This window comes from Leuresthes tenuis, unplaced genomic scaffold, assembly GCF_036924035.1.
Source record: "Leuresthes tenuis unplaced genomic scaffold, fLeuTen1.0.hap1 SCAF_2, whole genome shotgun sequence".
Lineage (NCBI taxonomy): Eukaryota > Metazoa > Chordata > Actinopteri > Atheriniformes > Atherinopsidae > Leuresthes > Leuresthes tenuis.
In genome coordinates, this window is record NW_027325356.1 from 16417814 (window position 1) to 16437451 (window position 19638).

Consider the following 19638-nt stretch of genomic DNA (forward strand, 5'->3'; position numbering starts at 1 on the left):
AGGTAGACCTAATAGCTTCTGACTCCTGAGAAGAGCCCCCATTCTTTCGGAGAGCAATTAGTCTCAGTTATCCTTGCCTTGAGAGGTTATATGAGGACTGCCTGAACCTACAAAACCACAATAGTTCATTCTCATTCATGATGCGTTAGAATGTGAATTGGTTGCAGCTGTACCAACAGCGAGCTATGCTACATGTAGCAGTTCTGAGTCTTTAACAAATGTTTTAATTTTGCGAGTAATTTCACGATGCTGTCGCTGTAGGGAGCGCTCCATGTGCCGAGCACGTGTGCTTTGTTTTGCAACGTGATGACGCCATCCGTACGTCACAGGAAGTTATTTGAATGTACCAGTAAACAGCACAGACGAATGCTACACAAGCACAACAAGATTTGAAAGTAAGTTTCTGCTCTGTGAGCGAATATTATGGATGGTAGTCTTTACAGACCTTCCTTTGTAGTGTAGTAGTTGTTAGTAAGGACAGGAACAGTTGTATGAGCGACTAGAAGCTATGCTAACAGTTAGCATTCATGTCTATTCTCAATTAACTGAAAATCACTACAAGCTGTCTCCCTGTTCGTCATCCCCACAGCAGCGATAACGTGAAACAGGTCCAGCTATTGAGTAGTTAAAAGAAAACACGTGGATAAATAAAAAAAAAAGTCGACGTATTTTTAACATATTCCATCAATGACGTGGGATACTGACAGAATATTGACAGTGGCCGTTTATCTCTCTTGTTTTGCTGTTTGTGCTCAGCAATAATGGGAGTGAAAGGTCTTCAGTACTTTATGGACCGCTGCTGTCCAGAGGCCTGTGTGACAGTGAACCTGAGAGAGATGGCCAGACAACATATTGTCAACAACCTGCACGGCTGCACATCCACAGCTGACACCAACAGTTAAGTTTATTTTTGTGCAGTCAGTGTGATAGTAACATTGGGTGTGTCATTTACTGAGATGTTAGTAAATAAGTGCTAAGTAAGCAGTATAAGTAACCTAATTTCTACTGGCCTTATTGTCATTGTTCCCAAAAATATGAAATACCCCAATAATATCAGAGCCAGGACAAACACAGAGAATTAAAATGAAAAAAAAAAGTGGAAAGGTAGAAAAGGTATAGGCAAATGTGCTGCTTCAAGCAAACTCGTCACTGATTACACCTCAGTCTAATCACTATTTGCCACAGTTACAGTCGTACTTGTACTAATGGGCTTACTTGGCTTCAGATTGTGCTTTTTTTTTTCTTTTACTTATAAAGTCAGAAAGTCATTTTTTATCTAGACCCAGTTCATCCTGTTCAGAGTCGGTTGGCTACTGGAGCCTATCCCAGCTACTACTGGAGAGAAGCAGGGTATACCCTGAACCATGCATACTCACATACTCTCCTATAGTCAATTCAGAGTAATTGATTTATCTAACACGCTCATTTGTTCTGAGTGGGTTAGCATATGGACCTACACTCTTACATTTCCATTTAACCTTCGTGCAGGTTGCACACTTGTTGTGGATGGTATGGCCTGCCTGTGCCACTGGTACTCGTGTAAGGATTGGGTGTGTGGTGGCCAGTGGAAGGAATATGTGGATGTCCTGAAGAGCTGGGTGGAGGCATTTACTTCTGCAGGCATCAGGCTGGTTTTTTTCTTTGATGGAGTAGTGGAAGAACAGAAGAGACGAGAGTGGGTGAGAACTGACACAATTTATGTTGCTGCAGGTTAATCTGTCCGAACTATAGCTATGTGAAAATAAGCTGCCCTAATGAGTAGTGTTTAAGTTGGATGCTTTGTTTCAGAAACCAGACTGAATACAGGAGTCTCTGCCTCCCATATTCAATCAACACCCTCTCTGTTTTGCAGGTGAAGAGGAGACACAGAGTGAATAGAGATGTTTCAAAAATATTTAGTTACGTTAAGGAACATGCAGAGCAGCCCGGTAAAGATCTTTTTTGTCTGCCCTCCGGTCTGGCTACATTCACACCGTTTGCTCTCAGGTCAGCATTTTCCAAAACTGTCCATGATGCAGTTGCCATTATTCAAAACACGTATGCTCTTGAATAACGTACACAATCATTAATTTTAAAAGACCATCATCTGTGTTGTTTATAGGTCTTTGGGTCAGGAAGTGTTTTGTTCGGTGCGGGAGGCGGACTATGAGATTGCCAGCTATGCTCGTCAGCATGGCTGCATGGGCATTCTGGGACAGGACTCGGACTTCATCATATATGACAGGTTTGAAAAAAGGATTATGTTGCTATACTTGGATTTAAAAAGTAGTTCGTAATCACTGAGATGCGACAGGTAGGAGTTAAAGTGCTGTCCTGGAATTTGTGTTAATGATAAGTCACGGGTAACCTGGACAAACTGTCTGATCTGAACATGTAGTTTATTTCATCTCTTAAGTGCCCCCTACTTGTCCGTGGCAAAGCTGCGGATAAACAGCCTCACCACCATAATTTACGACCGTCAGAGGCTCTGCAGAAACATTGGACTGACTGTTACCCAGCTACCTCTGCTGGCCTGTCTCCTAGGTAACGATGTGGTGTCAGAGGAGCAGATGCAGCACATCAAGAACAATGCCATGGCAACATACAGGTGGCTGATGTTTTGCTTTGGAATTTTGCTCTGCATTTATTTTTGGACAAGTGCACGCATGCATTGAATTAGGATTTCCATCCTTACTCTTATAAAGTAAATACCATCTTTGTTATAAGCTACATTAAATAGTTCAGTGCAAACAAAGAGAAAAATGTTGATTTGCAAATAGAAAACATTTACTTGTCTCTTATCTTTTTGATAAGGGACAAGTAGAAAGCTGTTCACACTAAAATCATCAGCATGCGTAGTCGTGACTTTCTCAAACCTCTATAGTTGACTTTGTCGGCAGAGAATAAGCGAGCGACATAATGTAAATGCCATATTTTATTGTTAACAGGAGAAACAATCCAGCCCCACGTTCTGGAGCTCCTCAGGGACAGATGGTGCTAGCAGTTGCCCAGCTTGTGAGCTCTTTTGGTTGCAGAGAGGAGAAACAAGCTGAGCTTGTTCCACAATCTTTGAATGTGTCAGCTCCTCACAGAGAGCTACTGAAAAAGGGTATTGGCTCCTACCTACTACCTGGGCACAAAGATTTTGAGCTGGTTGACATTTCTTCCCTCCCCTCTGCCTTTGAGAAACACGTTAGTCCAGAAATATCAAAGGTATGATATCATTCTTTATGTGTATTTAAGCTGTAAAGTTTCCTGCAGTTTTCATTATACAAAATACCAGAATGGCTAAATATTTTTTGCTGTGTGGTTTTCCACAGGCATGTAGAGAGAAGCATGTAGCAGCAGAGGGTTTCATGGTTTACAGTGTTGTGTGTGCTGGCGTCACTGAATGTAGCAACTCTTTGGAGGATGAGGAGGACACTGAATTGCTGCCTCAGGCCGTCGTCTACAAGTTGTGTAGACAGCGCATCTATGGTCTTCTGCTGCTGCTTGGGCAAGATGGTAAGACGGCAAACACACAGGATGGGTAACACACACACAAATATAAATATATGCGTGTGTTTTTGTATTGAAATCAATGATGACCTAAGCACACGTGTAGATATACATGAAGTCTGGCATGAAAAATGAAAAACATGGAAAATACATGTTCATTTGGAGAGATCCCGACTGCCAGAAGAGAAGTGTTGGTGCTCCCAACCTAAAACAAGCATGCAGATTTTGTGTGCAGTCAGTCTATGCTAAATTTGGACTTTTTGTGTGTTTTCAGGCAGCACTGTAGATACTCCAGTGATGAGGGAATGGTTTGTCTTCCCCGGAAACCCACTGAAAGAACCTGACCTGGTCTCTCCTTTCCCCATCACCCTCCCATGTACTGCGCCTGCTTATGTGCCTAAATATTAATATGATCTATGAATATACTGACGCATCATGAATGACTAAAAAGCTGCCTCCGGTTGTGCTTGAATACATTAAGGACATCTTTACTCCTTCATGCAGGGTTTTTGCACCTGTTGAAGACCATCTTCTCCCTTGTCTGATTTTTTTTTTAGGTGATCAGCCCAGTCTGGACTTGTTATGGTTTAGCACTGGTCCCGAAGTTTCCGCTCTTCGCCTGACAGCCTTCCTTTCAGTTTTTGACTGCCTGGAGTACTCTGAGTTGTATGGAACAATAGAGGACTCTCACCTGGCTGCTCTCTGTCTGGTCACATACATAGTCCTACAGGTAGTGTCATCTTATTTAATTGATAGTTAAAGAGTGATGAAAACATTCATAAAGGAGTTGACTTTTTCCTTAAAAAAGTTAAAGAGAAAAAAGGGATGAAATGTTTGTATGCCGGCATATAATTCTCCACAAGATTAGTACGTTGTGTCTTATCATTTACTCACTCACTTTTAGGTCTTAAGAATGATCTCATTTATTAAGAATAAATGGCCAATATGATTTACCATTATTTTATTTGAAAATACAGGTTGTGTTACGGGGTTAACCTCTCCTGCTGATGTTCTCTTAAGTTCTGTTTATGTGCTTCTATTGTAGACGTCATTAATGACATACACTTTGAAAGCGACGACATCCCCACAGTGATTAATATGTGTGTTTAGGTTTTCAGGAGTCTGGCTGCATGTTTGTCGTAGGCTCCAATGAATAAGTTCTGCTGTTGATGAATGGGTATTAAATCTACGCCGAGTGATTTGTGCAAACAGAAAATGAAAGGCCAAACTTACTCGGTGACAGTTAAACGTGCAAGTCAGCTTTGGATTTGGGGTTTACGTCTATAACACATACACAACAATTAGTCTGCTCTTTTGTCAGCACATGATGTGAAATTAAACATCGCTTGTTGACGCTTTGTTCTGCGTTGTTTTGCCGTTGGTTGATGGTAGCCATTATCACCCACAGAGAGCACAGTTTGGCCTCAGACACTGATCTTTGTAACTTCAGTTCTTACGTCAACAACTAGTCTGATAAGCATCGAGAGGCTTAGAATATTTTAAGAGATAATTCTTGATGAACCTCAGTGCTATTATGTCTTTATTGTGGTCGTAGATTTTCAACCATACACACCCGAGCTGCTTGTGATCCCGTTGTAATGCCTCATGACCACTTTACAAAGGATGTAAAAGAAGCAGAGATTTGTGTATTTTTGCACCAACGTCATCTCTATTAGCTTTAACAAAACGGCTGGATAAAGGTCCGTGCGTCATGAAATAGAAAGCAAAACAAAAATTAAACTCCAATGTCACTGATGGACTCTACAGCAAGCGGCTCAGTTCAGTGACCTGTGTGATATATTATCCTCGTGTTTGTTAAACACGGTAAATATCATCTTTAGTCTGATTTTACATTGTACTCCTATAAATTAGTCAAAGGTTTAAAAAAGAAACAAAACATTTTGCTCAACCATCAAAGGTTCAGTCAGATTTTGAGGAGTTGGATGTTATTAGTGCCTTAACATTTCATATATTCACATAATATTGGGCTCTAATAGACACAACAGCAGGACTGACAGGGAGGAATCCAGACAGACACTCAATTTTAGTCGACAAACGGTGACTGGCAGCCACTGATTTAAATGGATGAAGAACCAACAGACAGACGCGAGTGCAGCTTGTTAAGATGATCCATTAGACGAGCAGATAATCAGAGATGAGCAGACAGCCTGTCACACAATAGTTACTGTTGTCTGATCAGTGCTGCATTCACATTCTGCTCTCACTCTTCTATTTGAATAACTTCAGGGTTTGTTTGTTTTGTAGACACAACTGGGCAGCTTTGTGTCTGCTGTCAGTGTTGTTTCTTTCTCTGTTGAATTGTAGCACAGCGAGCAGACCAAACAAACTGACCCACACAGAAGAGACACTAGGATGTGACTGAAATGGCTAACCGCATTTTGTCCCCCGTGTGTGTTTTTGTGTATGTTTTCAGGTACAAACTTTGTCCCAAGAGGATGTAGATGCCTACCTGAGTCAGGCTGTGTGTCTGAGACTGAAATCGCCTCAGGAGCTTCAGCAGATCGAGGTCAGACACAGCCCGACACACACATAAAGCCCATTGTTTTTGATGTTCAGCTGCGTGAAAAAAGAAAAAGAGAAAAATCTTTATTTGCCAACCGCCAATTTTGTTGCAAACTTTGCTGTCCTTCCTGCTGCAAACACACAATGTTTGCTGTTGGGTTAGACCTTTATTGGGACTCGAAATAATCTCTAAAACTGCTTCCATTGATAGAAAGTCAGAGGCAAGGGGAAAGAAGATGCAAATAAACTGCTGAGGGACAGTCCTTCCGAGAATTCATAGAACAACTTAGAGAACAGACGGTTATGAGAAGCTGCAGTGTTGTATTATCAACTGAAAATTCATGTTCATTTTAACAATCAAGTAAATAAGATCATCTTTAAAGTAAAAATATTTTCTCTACCCCCCATATTCCTATTGTTTTGCTGTCATTTCCAGTTAAATTTGTGGATAGATATACTCTTTTATAAGCTTTTGATTATTGGTGTATTGTTTTCTTCACCTACAGAACTTGGGAGAACATGAAAAAAGTGATGGCCCAGAGCAACAGATGTGCTCAGCACTGATAATTATACATTTTTAAATCGACTGATGTAGGGTCAGCAGTCGATTTATAGAATAATTATTAGCTTAGATTATTAGAGTAAAGTCAGCACGGCCGTAGCAGTTCTAGTTTCGGTGAGCTTGATAATTTCTCACCGATTCAAGCATCAGAGAGTCAGCTGTGCTTTTTCATTCTCTGGGAAAACAGTCGTTGTGTTTGCTCCCTTTTTGTAGCCCCACTTATTTTTACAGCTTAATTACCATACTTATGTCAAGTAATTTGTATTTTTGCTGCTCGTCTGTTTCTACACAATAATTAGGGCTGGGCGTTGATTTGAATATGCTGCCTGGAAGAGACTCAGATCAGCAGTGGGGGCTTTAACTGAGTGACTAATACATGGGTAGTGCACACAGCATGTGTACAACGTACCATGTATGCACTCAGGTGGTCAGTCACTGATGGTGTGTGTACACGGTTTGTGCAGATTCTCAAAACAGCAAGATTCTCCACTTGATAACACCACAAAACACATTGAAAATCTGTCGTCATTCCGAGGAGCATGTGCGTGTTCAACTATATGTATGTGTGTGTTTAGGAGGAGGGGGTCTTGGACAGGCTTTGTTAGTTGATAGTTCTGTTGCGGCATTCCTCACAATGGGATTTTGGAGTGTGTGGGTGTGTGTGTGTGTGTCCAACGAGGAGATCCTGTTGGCGACAGTCGCCGGTCTGTCCTGACTGACGCTCACCACATGGAGCTATTTACACAGACACACACACACACACACACTCCACCTCACTGGACACACACAGACGACTGTCTTCGTCTCTGGCTCTTTGTGTGTTCTCATGTTCTCTGTCTTTTAGAATCCGACCACTTTCTCTTTTTCTGTTCCTCTATATGTTGCTCCCCATCTCCTTTTCCATCTCGGTCTTTGTGTCCGTGTGTTTGTGTGCACCTTCAGGCCTTTGTGTCTCTGTCCAGTGTTCCATTGTCTTCAGAAGATGAAGCTGTGTTTGACTGGAAGCAGGTGGCAGGCAGGACTGGGTGTGTGTGTGTGCCTGTGTGTTCACATAATCACTGTTATCAGCGCTATTTGCCAGAGGACAGGTGAGAGCTGACGCACACAGCGAGAACATCTGCCTGCTGTCGTTACAGTCATCTCTTTCTCAACTTCTTCATCTTTAGTATTTTTCTTCTTCTCCAGTTACATGCTTCTGTTTCTCTCAGCACTACCTGTGTGATAGGTTAGCCTGTATTAATTTGAGATTATAATCACTGTTTTCACACAGATTTCATATTATCTTTCATAATCGTTTGCCTAAATTTGCCCTGTACACTGACGCTCTCATTTGTCTTCCATTGGCCATTTACATTGTCCACCTCAGTATTCAGAATCTGAGACAACATATTGTTTTACATAGTGTGTTTCAGTACTTTTAAATCAAATATGGTGCAAACAAGTTTCAACACTACATTATGTCATCCCAACGATTTAAGAGGCAAATAAACACATAAGTGGACCAAAAGAGAGACTCATCTATGGTTACTGGCAATGAGGTGGGGAAAGCAGAGTAAAGTAACAGCGCAGTGGGTGGCCTGAGTCGGATTTAATTGTGTGATTTATGTCAGGGTTGAGCAGATAAGGTTGTGCAAATTGGGGTTGAGAAACGCAGATTATTTTAGCAAATGTGGGGTAGATGTTTTGGAATTTGTTGCGGGTGTTGACACTGAGCATATTGAAGAAACAGATGGCTTTCTGCTGCAGGACTCTCGAACTGCTGCAACACAGGAAGATATTAGAGTGGTGTGTAGATCAACGTGGTGCTCCAGTCACTACAACAGTTATGTTCTGTTCATCTTGCATTGTCATAATCGTGCTTCAGCGCTGCTGCAATATCCCACAAGATACAGTTAGATGTGATTAAAAGCTAAGATAAAAACAAATCCATGAAGTTGACACTACTAAATGAGATGCCTAAGGATAGCGTGGACAGCCGAGGGGAGAAACCTGCTCCCACAGAGGAGCAGTCGACTCAAGTAGACTTTTAAACATTGTGTTTATGCTGTAGCTCTCATAGCGACTTGGATTTTCTCATGATTACTTCTCAAAATGCATAAAAAGATTACTAATATTATCACAAACACAGCTCACCCCTGCATTTGAATTATAACAGCTTGAGTTATAGAGGACAAAAAGTCAGGTCAACACTGCTCCGACCAGGTGTTTCTTGGCTACAACCTGTCGACCGCATTTTGAAACCGCCATTAAAAATGTATACAAATCTGTAAATGTTTAACAATAGCACTGCTCAACCTTGGTCTGAAAGTTTTGCAAACAAGGACATGTGATTGATATTTAATTCTCTTGTGAAGGATTTGTGGTTAGATGGCCTCAAGGCACTCACTCCAACTACCATTAACAGCATTATTAACACCATTATCTTGGTACTCTTACAAGTCAGCTAAAGCTGTTTTTACACTGCTCATAAAAAAATAAAAAAAATAAAAAAAACAAAACAAGCAGCACTTGATTTTGAGAGCAATGGGAAATTGTCTTTGTGTTAAATGACTCTGCAGTAGTTCTTAGTATTTAACAGCTCCTGCTCCGATCAGCATTGAGAGGGAACACGTCAAACTCATTTTCCCTGCAAGAGTGAACACAGCTCATTTCTTACATTTACAAAGTAATGGAAACACTATCTTGAATGACATTTTTATGATATACTATTTAGTCTTTCCACCCTTTGCGGCAATAACTACTTAAATGCATACAAGTGCTGGCCAGTGGCCTGATGAAGTTTGATGCGTTCCTCAAGCAGAACCTTTTTCCAGAGCTGTCAGAGCTGATTGTGGTGGTGGGGTACTGATCTGCTGCTCCAGAATACACCAGAAATGTGGGATTATGTTCAAATCTGGTGCTTGTGGGGGCCACTCCAGCCACTGTGCTTTTCGTGCCAGATTTTGACTGTTTTAGCTGTGTGAATCAGGTAGTTCCCGTCATGTTGTGCTATTACAGGACCAAGAAAACTCCACAATATAACTGTCACAGAATATAACTGAGCTATCACAGAAGCTCCTCCATGCCTCAGGGTTGATTCAGGCCATTGTGATCAGAAAAAAGCTTGAGAGATAATTTGTCAAGAAGGATGGCACTGGTCTTTCACTGGACCATTTTCCATTTCTTGTGGTTTTTGCACAGTTTTGTGCATTATTCAACACTGATGCGGGGGAGGATTTGGCAATGACGGCCACTGAGGTCTGACAAATTCTTTTGGTTAATACTGGCTTCATAAGATGTTGGTTTAGCTCTGATTTAGTAGCTGTAGTTCTGTGATTTCTCAAAGGAACTCTTTTTAATGCTCTTTGGTTCATGTCATTTAGTTTCTGCCCTCTGCCCACGGTTACACTTCTCAGACCTAGTTTGTCTTCTTATATGCCAACATGATGTTAGACACAGCTGTTTCTTTAAACATTTAACACCTCTGCCGTTTTCTTACTGATGCACCAGCCATTCATGCACCAATAGTTTGTCCCCTTTGGAAATAAAAAAGGTCAGATAATTTGATGTATACTGACACTCAGATTGATGGTTAATGGTTGTGACGTATATTAAACATTGTGATAAAGATCTTCTAACATTGAAATATAAACTTTGACTTTCTTTATCTGCTTCCAGCTGCCTCTTCTTTCTAGTCGTGCGGTGCAGCTGGGATCTCTGTACGTTCGAGGACTGAGCCACCTGCTGGGTGCTAACACCGCCAGCGGCTGCCCGCTGTCTAATGCTGCCCTGATGCCGTGGCGCAGCTTCGACGGACGGCTGTTCCACTCAAAGTATCTGCTGGCACACAGGGGCATAGAGACAAATGAGCTGCTGGACAGTGATGTGAGTGGAGACAGGAGAACTAAAAAGGGGACATGCGATTGGGATCGTGTCAACATTTTAGGAAAGAAAAAAGACCTGATTTCCATTATATCAATGAACAGCATAGTTTTAGACATTCGTTTTGTGTTTATTCATCTGCAGCGTTGACATAAATTTGTCCGCGTTTCTTTGCAGCTGTCCTGCCTTTCTCAGTTTCATCAGCTAAAGGAAAAACTTCTAGAAACCTGCCAGAAAAGAGGCAGAGTCCTGCAGTCCAGTCCCAAGGGACCACAGCAAAGTCTCAAACCCACACCTGGAGTTAGATACAGGGACACACACTCAGGTGAGACATCCAGCTGACTTAAGGCATCCCTCTTTTTTGGTCTTATAAAGATGATTAAATTCCAACCAAATCTGGATGTAATTTTTTGTGGTAGTGAAGAAGTTCTGCTTTTGACAGTTTATGTATCTAAACAGGTGTTATATAGATTCTGTAACAGTTATTTTGAAAAGGGAATGCTAATCAGGTCATTGTTTATTAACTTTCCAGTTATGTACGTATCTCACTAAATGATTTAGCAACTTATTGTGAAGATACTGCTCAACTTTGCTCCTCCTCTTCTCAGATGAGATGGACACACTGGTGCAGCAAACACCGTTTTGTAAACCAAACCATTAAAAGTAAATTATTAGAAACAACAGAATTAGAGCAGCGCTGCTGGAAAATATATGCAGTATAATTTTCAAATTCCGTTAGACTTCATGTCTGCATTACTTTCTGTAAAACAAAAAGCCTTTTAAAGTGCCCCAGTTTGATTTATGTATATATATATGTGTTTTTATCATTTCCCTCAAGGGATTAATAAAGTATCTCTCAATTAAATCGAATTCAGTTCTGAAAATATGAACTGTTATTGCTATCTCTGTGAAAGGCCAATACCAGCAGATGACAATGTTCAGATATGTTCAGATAATGTTACATTAATCTTTGATCATTCTGAAACCCACAATCATGGGTATTTTAACGACTGAAATGAAACAGTGCAGTGGTTTTGACGATTAGATTTGTTGACGTGTCATCTGTTTTAAAGGTGGCTCATTTCCTTTTATGCTTCTTGCTTTTCTTACCTCGTCATTCCCTCTGTGAACTGGCTCTCTGTTGTTTTCGTGTTGTATAAATCCACTGCCATTTGGGGACTTTTGATCTTGAAACCTACTTGGAGGGTGAAAGAGGAAAAAAGCTTTGACCTGAATTTTGAAACGTTATCCTGCTTTTAGGATACACTGGTAATCTTGTGGTGAGGAAAAAAAACACAATGTCCTCGTATAATACGGATAACCTTTGTTTCTCTTCCTGGGGTTTCCGGTCTTTATCGGCGAGGTAAACTCTCCAATAAAAGGCAAGAAACCCGAAACTAAATTATAGAAGAGATGCCACAAAGTTGCTGTTATTTCCAGTACTTCTGCTGTTTCATTTAGTTTGCTTTTATGATGAGCTTTTAGACTGTTTCTCGGACAGAGAATTAAATCGTGGTCTCCAGTGGTAGAAACACACATGAAAACACTCCTGGAGCCAATTGGAGAAGAGTCATTTCAATCGGACGGTTGATCTATGATTGTAGTTCTTTAAGCCGCTTATTGAACCACATTACCCAGAGGGCCATGCTGTAATGAGGTCCATGTGTACTGTGGACTTAATCCGTACTACAGTGTGTGTGTGGGCACACACGCTCATGTGCGCACTTTGATGGAGACTTGCTTTGTCAGTGCACCAGTAATAGTAGGTTTCTGTTTATAGGCTGGGAGAGCTCTATTTTAAGACACACAACAAGACTAACTGATTACAGACTCCTCTTTTTGTCCCTCCCCTCTTTCTACTCCCCTTCCCCTCAGTTGTTCCCCTCTCTTTCCCTCTTTGTACTTTATTTTTTCTCTCTTTTTTTGTCCTCTCTGTCTCTTTCTAATTTCTATGTAGCCCTTTTTTTTGTCATGCTTCCAATTGCTTTACACCTTCCAAAAGAAACTTCCATCTTGTCTCTCATAACTCAGTATTTACTTCCTTGTAGGTTTGTGTTAATGTGGCCTGTCTGTGTCAGTCCTCACTGCCGTGTGCAGGCTTTAGGTTCTGCGTTGCTCAATCACACATGACGATGCAGCATTAGCTCATGAAATGTGAACCCATAGTTTCTATTGAACCCTAAGACTTATAAACCTTTTGCAACCGTTTCTTTGCGTGCCATGTTGGCTCAGAGTCTCAGATTTGTGCCGAACTGTCTGTTTTCTGCCCAAGTCAAAAGTCATATGGGTCTCATGAGGATGTTTCTGGTTTTATAGATGAAGAATATACACGTCTTTTACCTCAGTGCTTCATTTCTGACAGACACAGACACCAATCATTACTACAGAGCTGTGGGGAAATAAAGTGTGTGTGTGTGTGTGAGTGAGTGTGCGTGAGAGTAGCGGTGGCGCTATGTGGTATCGTTGAGGGCCCCGTTTGGTTTTTGTTTGGAATCGGGCCTGATGTTTAGTCTCCTCAGCAAATATCTCCTCTGCCCGCCTGCCTTCACAATTACACTCCGTCAGTGAATCCAGTGCTGCAGCTCTCCCACATCTCTTCAATTTATTTCCGTCCAAAAAGACAAAAGTTCAAGAAAAACAGCCCCATATTCAAACTGGCCCACGTTTAGTTGTGGAGAACTTCTTCTAATGGCCATCTAATAATGGAGTTAATTTTCAGCAGCACACGTCCAGCTATCACACGCAGAAATAGCACCGATCTCTTTTTAATTTGATCTATCTTCCCCTTTTCCAAATGACATATAAGTAAAAGAAGCAGACCTTAAAAGAATTTGTGGGTGTTTGTGGCTTGACTGACACACGATTCACTAACACATGGCACACACTTTTAACACTCAAGCTGAGCGTGGCAGACTGATTTAGTCGAGCAGGCCACAGCTGCCTTTTTGTAATGTCTAAAGTTGGACTGGTATGTTTTATTTTCAGTACTTTGTAATTGACTTAAAATCTGACACATCTGTCAGTGTTAAAAACATGTTACAAGGGGCTCTTATATACATGCTGAAAAGCTCTCAATGGACCCTCCCTGTCAAAATAAAGGTTAAATAAAAATGCTGAAATAGATTTTAATGGCAGCTATGCAGGCTTGGTAAAGAGACATCTGCCAGTTAATCATTTTGATAACCAATAGCAGATTAAAGGTCATTGACTGTCGTCACTAAAAATCCTTTTTGCTTTCTTGTTTTTCTGTAATTTTATGATGGCTGCTCTGTAAGCGAGCAGCTTCATAAAACTTCCCATCTGCTGTTTGTCAAACTCGATGCGTGTGTATTATGCCATTTACTTTTTGCTGCTTTGTGGGTAACCTTTAAATAACCGTTGACAGACCGTAAAGGAAAGAGAAAATTGTTGTTGATGCTTATTACACAGTGTGGGGCTTGAAAGATTTAAGAAGACTGCTGAATTCAAACGGTCAAATTTAAGTTCTCACTCGGTGGTTCCATCTTTCATAGACTCTGGGGCAGAAGGATTTAAGCTGAGAGAATTTAAAGCGCTTCCTGTTCCAGCTCACTGTCAACTTGAACTTTCTGATCCAGTAACAACTGCATCCACTTTTCAATAGTGCAGCAGTAATTCTGCAAAGAATTTTCACTGTCACACTCCCTCAGAAGCTGTGTTTTCATCCATGTGTCTTGCAAAATTAAAGCTCACTGTCAATTTGAATGAAATTATTATTTTTTGAAAGCAAAATAATGCCTTAAATGTGTGAAAGAACATTATGAAATTCAGGGATTTTATTTTTCGATCTCTAAAACACAGCTTCAAACACCCCAACTCCTCATTTTGTCTTATGTAAACCCCTTTAACAAGTGCAATATGTTGCCTTTTTTAAAGAAAGTGTAAATCTGTTAGGTGCTTTTCAATAGTTTGTGTATTACCTTCAGCAGAAGCCTGCCCACACACATCAGAGTGGAGAAGCAGAGTTTAGTCACCTAAAGAGAAAACATTAAACAAAGTTTAACTGTTCACTATATTTTCACTGTTTGTGTTGGCCTAAGTTTTGTTTCTCATCCTCAGGTTTGCCTCTGGGTGTAGGTGAGGGCTGGAGAGGGAGAGGGAGAGGAGGGACAGCAGGGGGCCACCAACATGGACAGTCATGGAGGGCGAGAGGGGAGGAAGGAAGGGACCGAAGTGTCTATGAAAACAGAAACAGACCGTGGGGCAGAGGAGGACACAGAGCAGGAGGCCAACACTTTCACTCATTTTATCCTGACTGCCAGGATGGACGTCCCCAGAACACAAGACGACCTGCAAATCAGTCCAGAGGCCCTTCATATCCCAACAGGGGGAGATACCAACTTGCTCCGAGGTAGCTCCAGTGTGGCCAAAAAAGTCACTCAATTTTTCCTCTTTTTAGCTCACCTCTGCTCTCTTTTCCTCTCTACTCAGGTGGTCTCGGCCTCCTGCTCCGTGAGGATTAGAGGGAGTGACTTAATGAATTAAGAGGACAGGAAAGACATAATGAAAGGACAAAGGGAATCGCATTTCTCTCAACAAACTGATTAGTGAAGTACCTGCTGGGAATGTTTGTCCAAAGGATGCTGTAGAAAGAAGAATGCGGTTGAAGGGTGGGCAGAATGATTCCCCAGTTTCGCCTATAAGTGAAAATAATCAAGTGGAGTTACTTTGAAGTGTGCCAACACACTTTTTTTATCAGGATAATTTCAATGTTTTTACTGCAGCTGAAAATGAGCACTTGTGAAGAAATCGTCAAATGAACGAATGAGAATGAGAAGTGGATTAATGGCTAATTAATAATGATGTCTACAGTCAGATGTATTCTGTGTCAAAGCACAAAGTGAGGTCCCCACAGTTATAGCATGACTGCTCGTTGTCTTTAATGGATGCTGTTGGAGAAAGACATGATTTTGTGATGAATTTTCTTTCCTTTGTCACTCTGAATTGAATGATCCAACACACTAATCCATCACCATGTTCAATGTTCTCCTCTGATTTTACTGTTCACAAAAAACTTTGGTACAATGTTTGATTCAATGTTCCCAAAAACACATCTGAAGCATCACTGAAGTGAAGCTGATCTGTTAGAGCTTGAAGTATTTTTCACATACAATGAGAATGCCATTGTCAGTATGTTGTCTCTGTGTGTGTGTTTTATGGGTTGATGAGGAATGTATATCTTGTATAGCTTAGCTGACTGTTTTCCTGCAGCAACCTGAACATCGTAAAACCCACCACAGAGGAAAAGGATGCAGAGAAAGTCCCACAGCTTTAGTGTGCACACACATCTGCATAGAGAGCTATGTGTATGTGTGTGCACACAAGCCTGCAAGCAGAGTATAAAAGATATTTGAGTGTGTTTTACTCAACAAATGGACTGTGGATACAGCCATGTTGAAAACGAGTGGCTTACTGCCCCAAACTGTGAGACTTAAGGGACAGAGTAATGTTGTTAATTAAGTGCTTTTCAGTTTAAAAAATAACAAAACAACATGTTGGATCTGACATGTAATGCAGAGTTGGTTTTGCTTTGATGGCACTGGGATTTCAGAGTGAGCCGTTTCAAATTCAACAGAAATCGGTTGGTACAGATTCTTACATCTACAGCGAGGCTGTTCAAGGTCTGCCGCATGCAAAGTGGGTGACGTTTTAATCCTCAACTAAAAGACCGTCAAGACTCATTATGACCTGATGCATCACGTGTGCTTTTACGTCTCAAGCCAGGTGGGACAAACACGTCAACATTTTCAAGACGCAGGAACTTTTCAAAGAATACTGATAAACATAATGTAAGTTATCATATGATTATTTCATGTTTCTGTTTTCTTTTCAGTCTGAGATACTCCCAAAAAATAAACCCCAAGGTTTTAGAAAGCTTTCTTAAATGAAACATTTGGTCATAATGGGATTAATATGAGGAAATCTGTAGGACACTGCGATCTGCAAGGAATCACAGTGTGAATGATGGAGTATGCAGCAGGCATGTGAAGGGTTAGAAATACAATCAGAAGCTATTTAAAATCTGCTATATAGCCAGCAGACACCTTTGCAAAGATTTAGTCATTTTGGGATTAGATGATATGTCATGAACCAGCTGCAAATATTTGATTACATTCTTTGGACATTCTTTTGACCTTTGACTTGCGTCAGGTTTACATGTTTAATCTGCTCAGAGTCTCTGGATATGACAGTGCAGCGTTTTTATTATAAAGATTTTTTTTTGCAAGACTTGTGTTTTCTTTGGACCAGACAACAATGTGCAAACATTGTTTAGGATAGTTATTAATCGTTAAAACTAGGCGTCATGTCTGCGTTTTGCCCACTTTAGCACCACCACAGACACAATGGCTTATTTGGAAAACTCATCACTGCCTCCGGTGGAATTTCGTTTTTCTGTTTTTGTAGTTTATACAGTTAGATTAAGGCCATAATAACAAACATAAAATATGCCTGATGTGTTCTTACTGCGGTTACATGTTCTATAAAACTGCATACATTCTTTTTTAAAGCGCCATCCAAAGAATGAGCAATCATTCTGCATGTTAGGCAGCAGACCTTTGACATGACACTCTGAAGCTGAAGAGTACAAAGCCTGTGGGTTTTTATGTATATGCCTGAGTTATAATGGGTTGGGGGGGGCAAGTAATGAGCCTGATTTACATGTAAAACCTTTTTTTAATGACACGTGACCACACCGTCCATTCGCTTTCTTTCTTTAGTCTGGTGGCAGCAGAAGAAACAACAGTGCGTGTGGGTGTTTTGGGGTTAGTTAAAATGGCAAATGGAGTGGGTGTTGATGTGTGTGTGAGAAGGAGGCATAAGGGTGGGGCACGCAACACACATACACAACTTGGTTCCAGTCGCCCCTTCTAGATGATAACAATAACAGGAGGAGGGATGTTTTCTGTGGTGAGGAGGAAGTGAGGGATGGAAAGTTAAACAGAGAGTAAGAGGGAAATGAAGGATTTTAAAGTAGAGAGGGGAGACGGACACTGAGAAAGATGACGGGCGAAGGATATAGAGAGAATAGATTATGGAGAGATGAAAGAATAGAGAGTGAAAGCAAAACAGGATGAGAGGAGAGGAGGTGAAGCTGGAAGAGGGGAGAGGGGAAGAGTGAGGATTTCTGAAAACAAGTGGTCTGAGAGTTACTAGTTTTGCTTCAACCAGAGGAAACCCTGTTGGCTGCCTGACAGATCGGCTTCCTGTGTGTGTGTGTGTGTGTGTGTGTGTGTGTGTGTGTGGTGGATGTCTGGGTGTGGTCCCTCCAGCAGCAGAGAGACAGACAGTCAAACCCTCTTTTGCGGCCTCCTCCCTGAGATTGGTTAAGGACTCCTTTCTCAGCGATGGTGGTCATTCAGTTGACTCCTTCTGTGTCACAATCTTTTTCTTATCTCAACTCTCTGAAGCTTTCCTCCTGCTAAGGTCATCAAGCCAGCAGGCCAATGGTTTAGCCCAGAATGACCAAGAAGGGATTTCATGTAAACCGTTGTGGTATCAAGTAATGTCCACAGGGAACTAGATCTCAACGGACTCTGTACTGAGACCACAAAACCACTTTACTGTGTATGTCTTCACTCACTTGTGGGCAGGTGAAACACCATTAAACAAGATAAGGTACTTAAAAAAGAGAAAAGTACCTCCTGATGTAAACTGATTTGTAAAAGTCAGCTAGATTGTAGAGTTCCAAATCTTTCCTGGCCTCACAATTCAGTTCGATTACAGCTCAACTGTAATTGACTGTCTGAGTTAATCTGTGTCCCCGGCTAACTATCACAACGTGTTGTATTAGCATGACATTTGATTCACTCAGGAGGAATTGTAATATCTTTGAGAACCCTCAAATATTTCTTGTGAACACTCATTCCAACTTTTAATGTGCACAATGCTTCAGTTTTTACCCAAACATTCTCCACACAATCCCTTCATCCTTAGCAGCTTGTTTGTGTGTGTGTGTGTGTGTGTGTGTGTGTGTGTGTGTGTGTGTGTGTGTGTGTGTGTGTGTGTGTGTGTGTGTGTGTGTGTGTGTGTGTGTGTGTGTGTGTGTGTGTGTGTGTGTGTGTGTGCCTGTGTACAAACGTACACAAAGAAAGAATCCTGGTGGCAGAAATGGCTCTGTTATTTTGTTGTTGTCATTTTCGATTTTACAGAGGCACGCACCAAAGGGGCACAGGCTTCCAGAAATACACTGGGCTTTAGTGGACAAATATAACCCTTGTGTATTTACAACAGTCTATAAATACAAACTGCTTTCTTTAGCTAAGGCCAAAGCACAGAGGGAACAACTCCCAAGCTGTTGTGTGTGAGGCTGTAACCAGTGTGCACACTGCAGACGGCTGCATAATTGCATGTGGTCAGTGGCAATGGACACACACAAGAACACTGAGGTGGTAATTGGACAGTAATGGAAGGCGAGAGAAAAATGAACAAACACCAGCCGAGGAGATAAAGTAGATGAAAAAAAATCAGCTTTTTTTTTTTTTTTTTACCTTAAGCTGATATGTGCTGGAGCTCCTTTTTAAAGCTCTCCTCCACTGAATATTAACCATGTTGGATCATGAGCGCTCAACCATGTGACATTTTGTTCTGGGTCTTTCCACACATAACTGACGACAGTATGTGTAACTCCAATGAATAATTAGGTTGGTCTTAAAACTTTACACAGATTGTTTTATGTTTACTGCTCATACTCTACGCTCAAAAAGACCGCCGGTTTGGAAGAAAGTGACTTGATCAATGTGGAGAGGAGGAATAATGGCAGTTAAATGATTTTTCAACATTCATACAGTACGGCTTGTGAATATTGTATCAAACGGTTTGTTTTAAGAAAATACACTTATTCATTTCTTTTCTAGAGTTTGCGTAATTTTGAAAGGTCGCTTTTAAAATGTGATAGTTTACAGATTTTTCATTAACCACTAAGTGCAGTGCAGTGGCTGAAATGTCCTCTTTGGAAAGGTTCGACTTTCAGCCTTCACTTCACTGCTGGTGAACAAGCTTTGCATATCTGATTTAAGAAGGAAAATGTTCCATTTCCAGCTCTGAAAGATGTTGGTGACCGATCTCATGACCAGCTATTTGAGCATAGTATGGCGGTCACAGACACGGAGGGCTCAGGTTGGTGAGAGCGATGTGCTTTGATTTTAGTGGCAGATGATGGACTAAACTGACTTTGTTCAGATATTGAGACGGCTCAT

The 19638-nt window shown here is 41.1% G+C and overlaps 1 protein-coding gene across 1 annotated transcript; it reads left to right on the plus strand.

Moving 5' to 3' along the window:
- The first annotated feature begins 311 nt into the window (after positions 1-311).
- On the plus strand, positions 312-15413 carry fam120b (family with sequence similarity 120 member B). The gene is made up of 15 exons (XM_072380382.1): positions 312-395; positions 757-897; positions 1489-1679; positions 1853-1986; positions 2102-2224; positions 2396-2587; positions 2928-3192; positions 3300-3483; positions 3752-3853; positions 4035-4207; positions 5912-6004; positions 10220-10426; positions 10601-10748; positions 14501-14792; positions 14873-15413. The coding sequence occupies exons 2-15, from the start codon at positions 762-764 to the stop codon at positions 14895-14897; spliced, it is 2265 nt and encodes a 754-aa protein (XP_072236483.1). The 5' UTR covers positions 312-395; positions 757-761; the 3' UTR covers positions 14898-15413.
- Positions 15414-19638: the final 4225 nt, after the last annotated feature.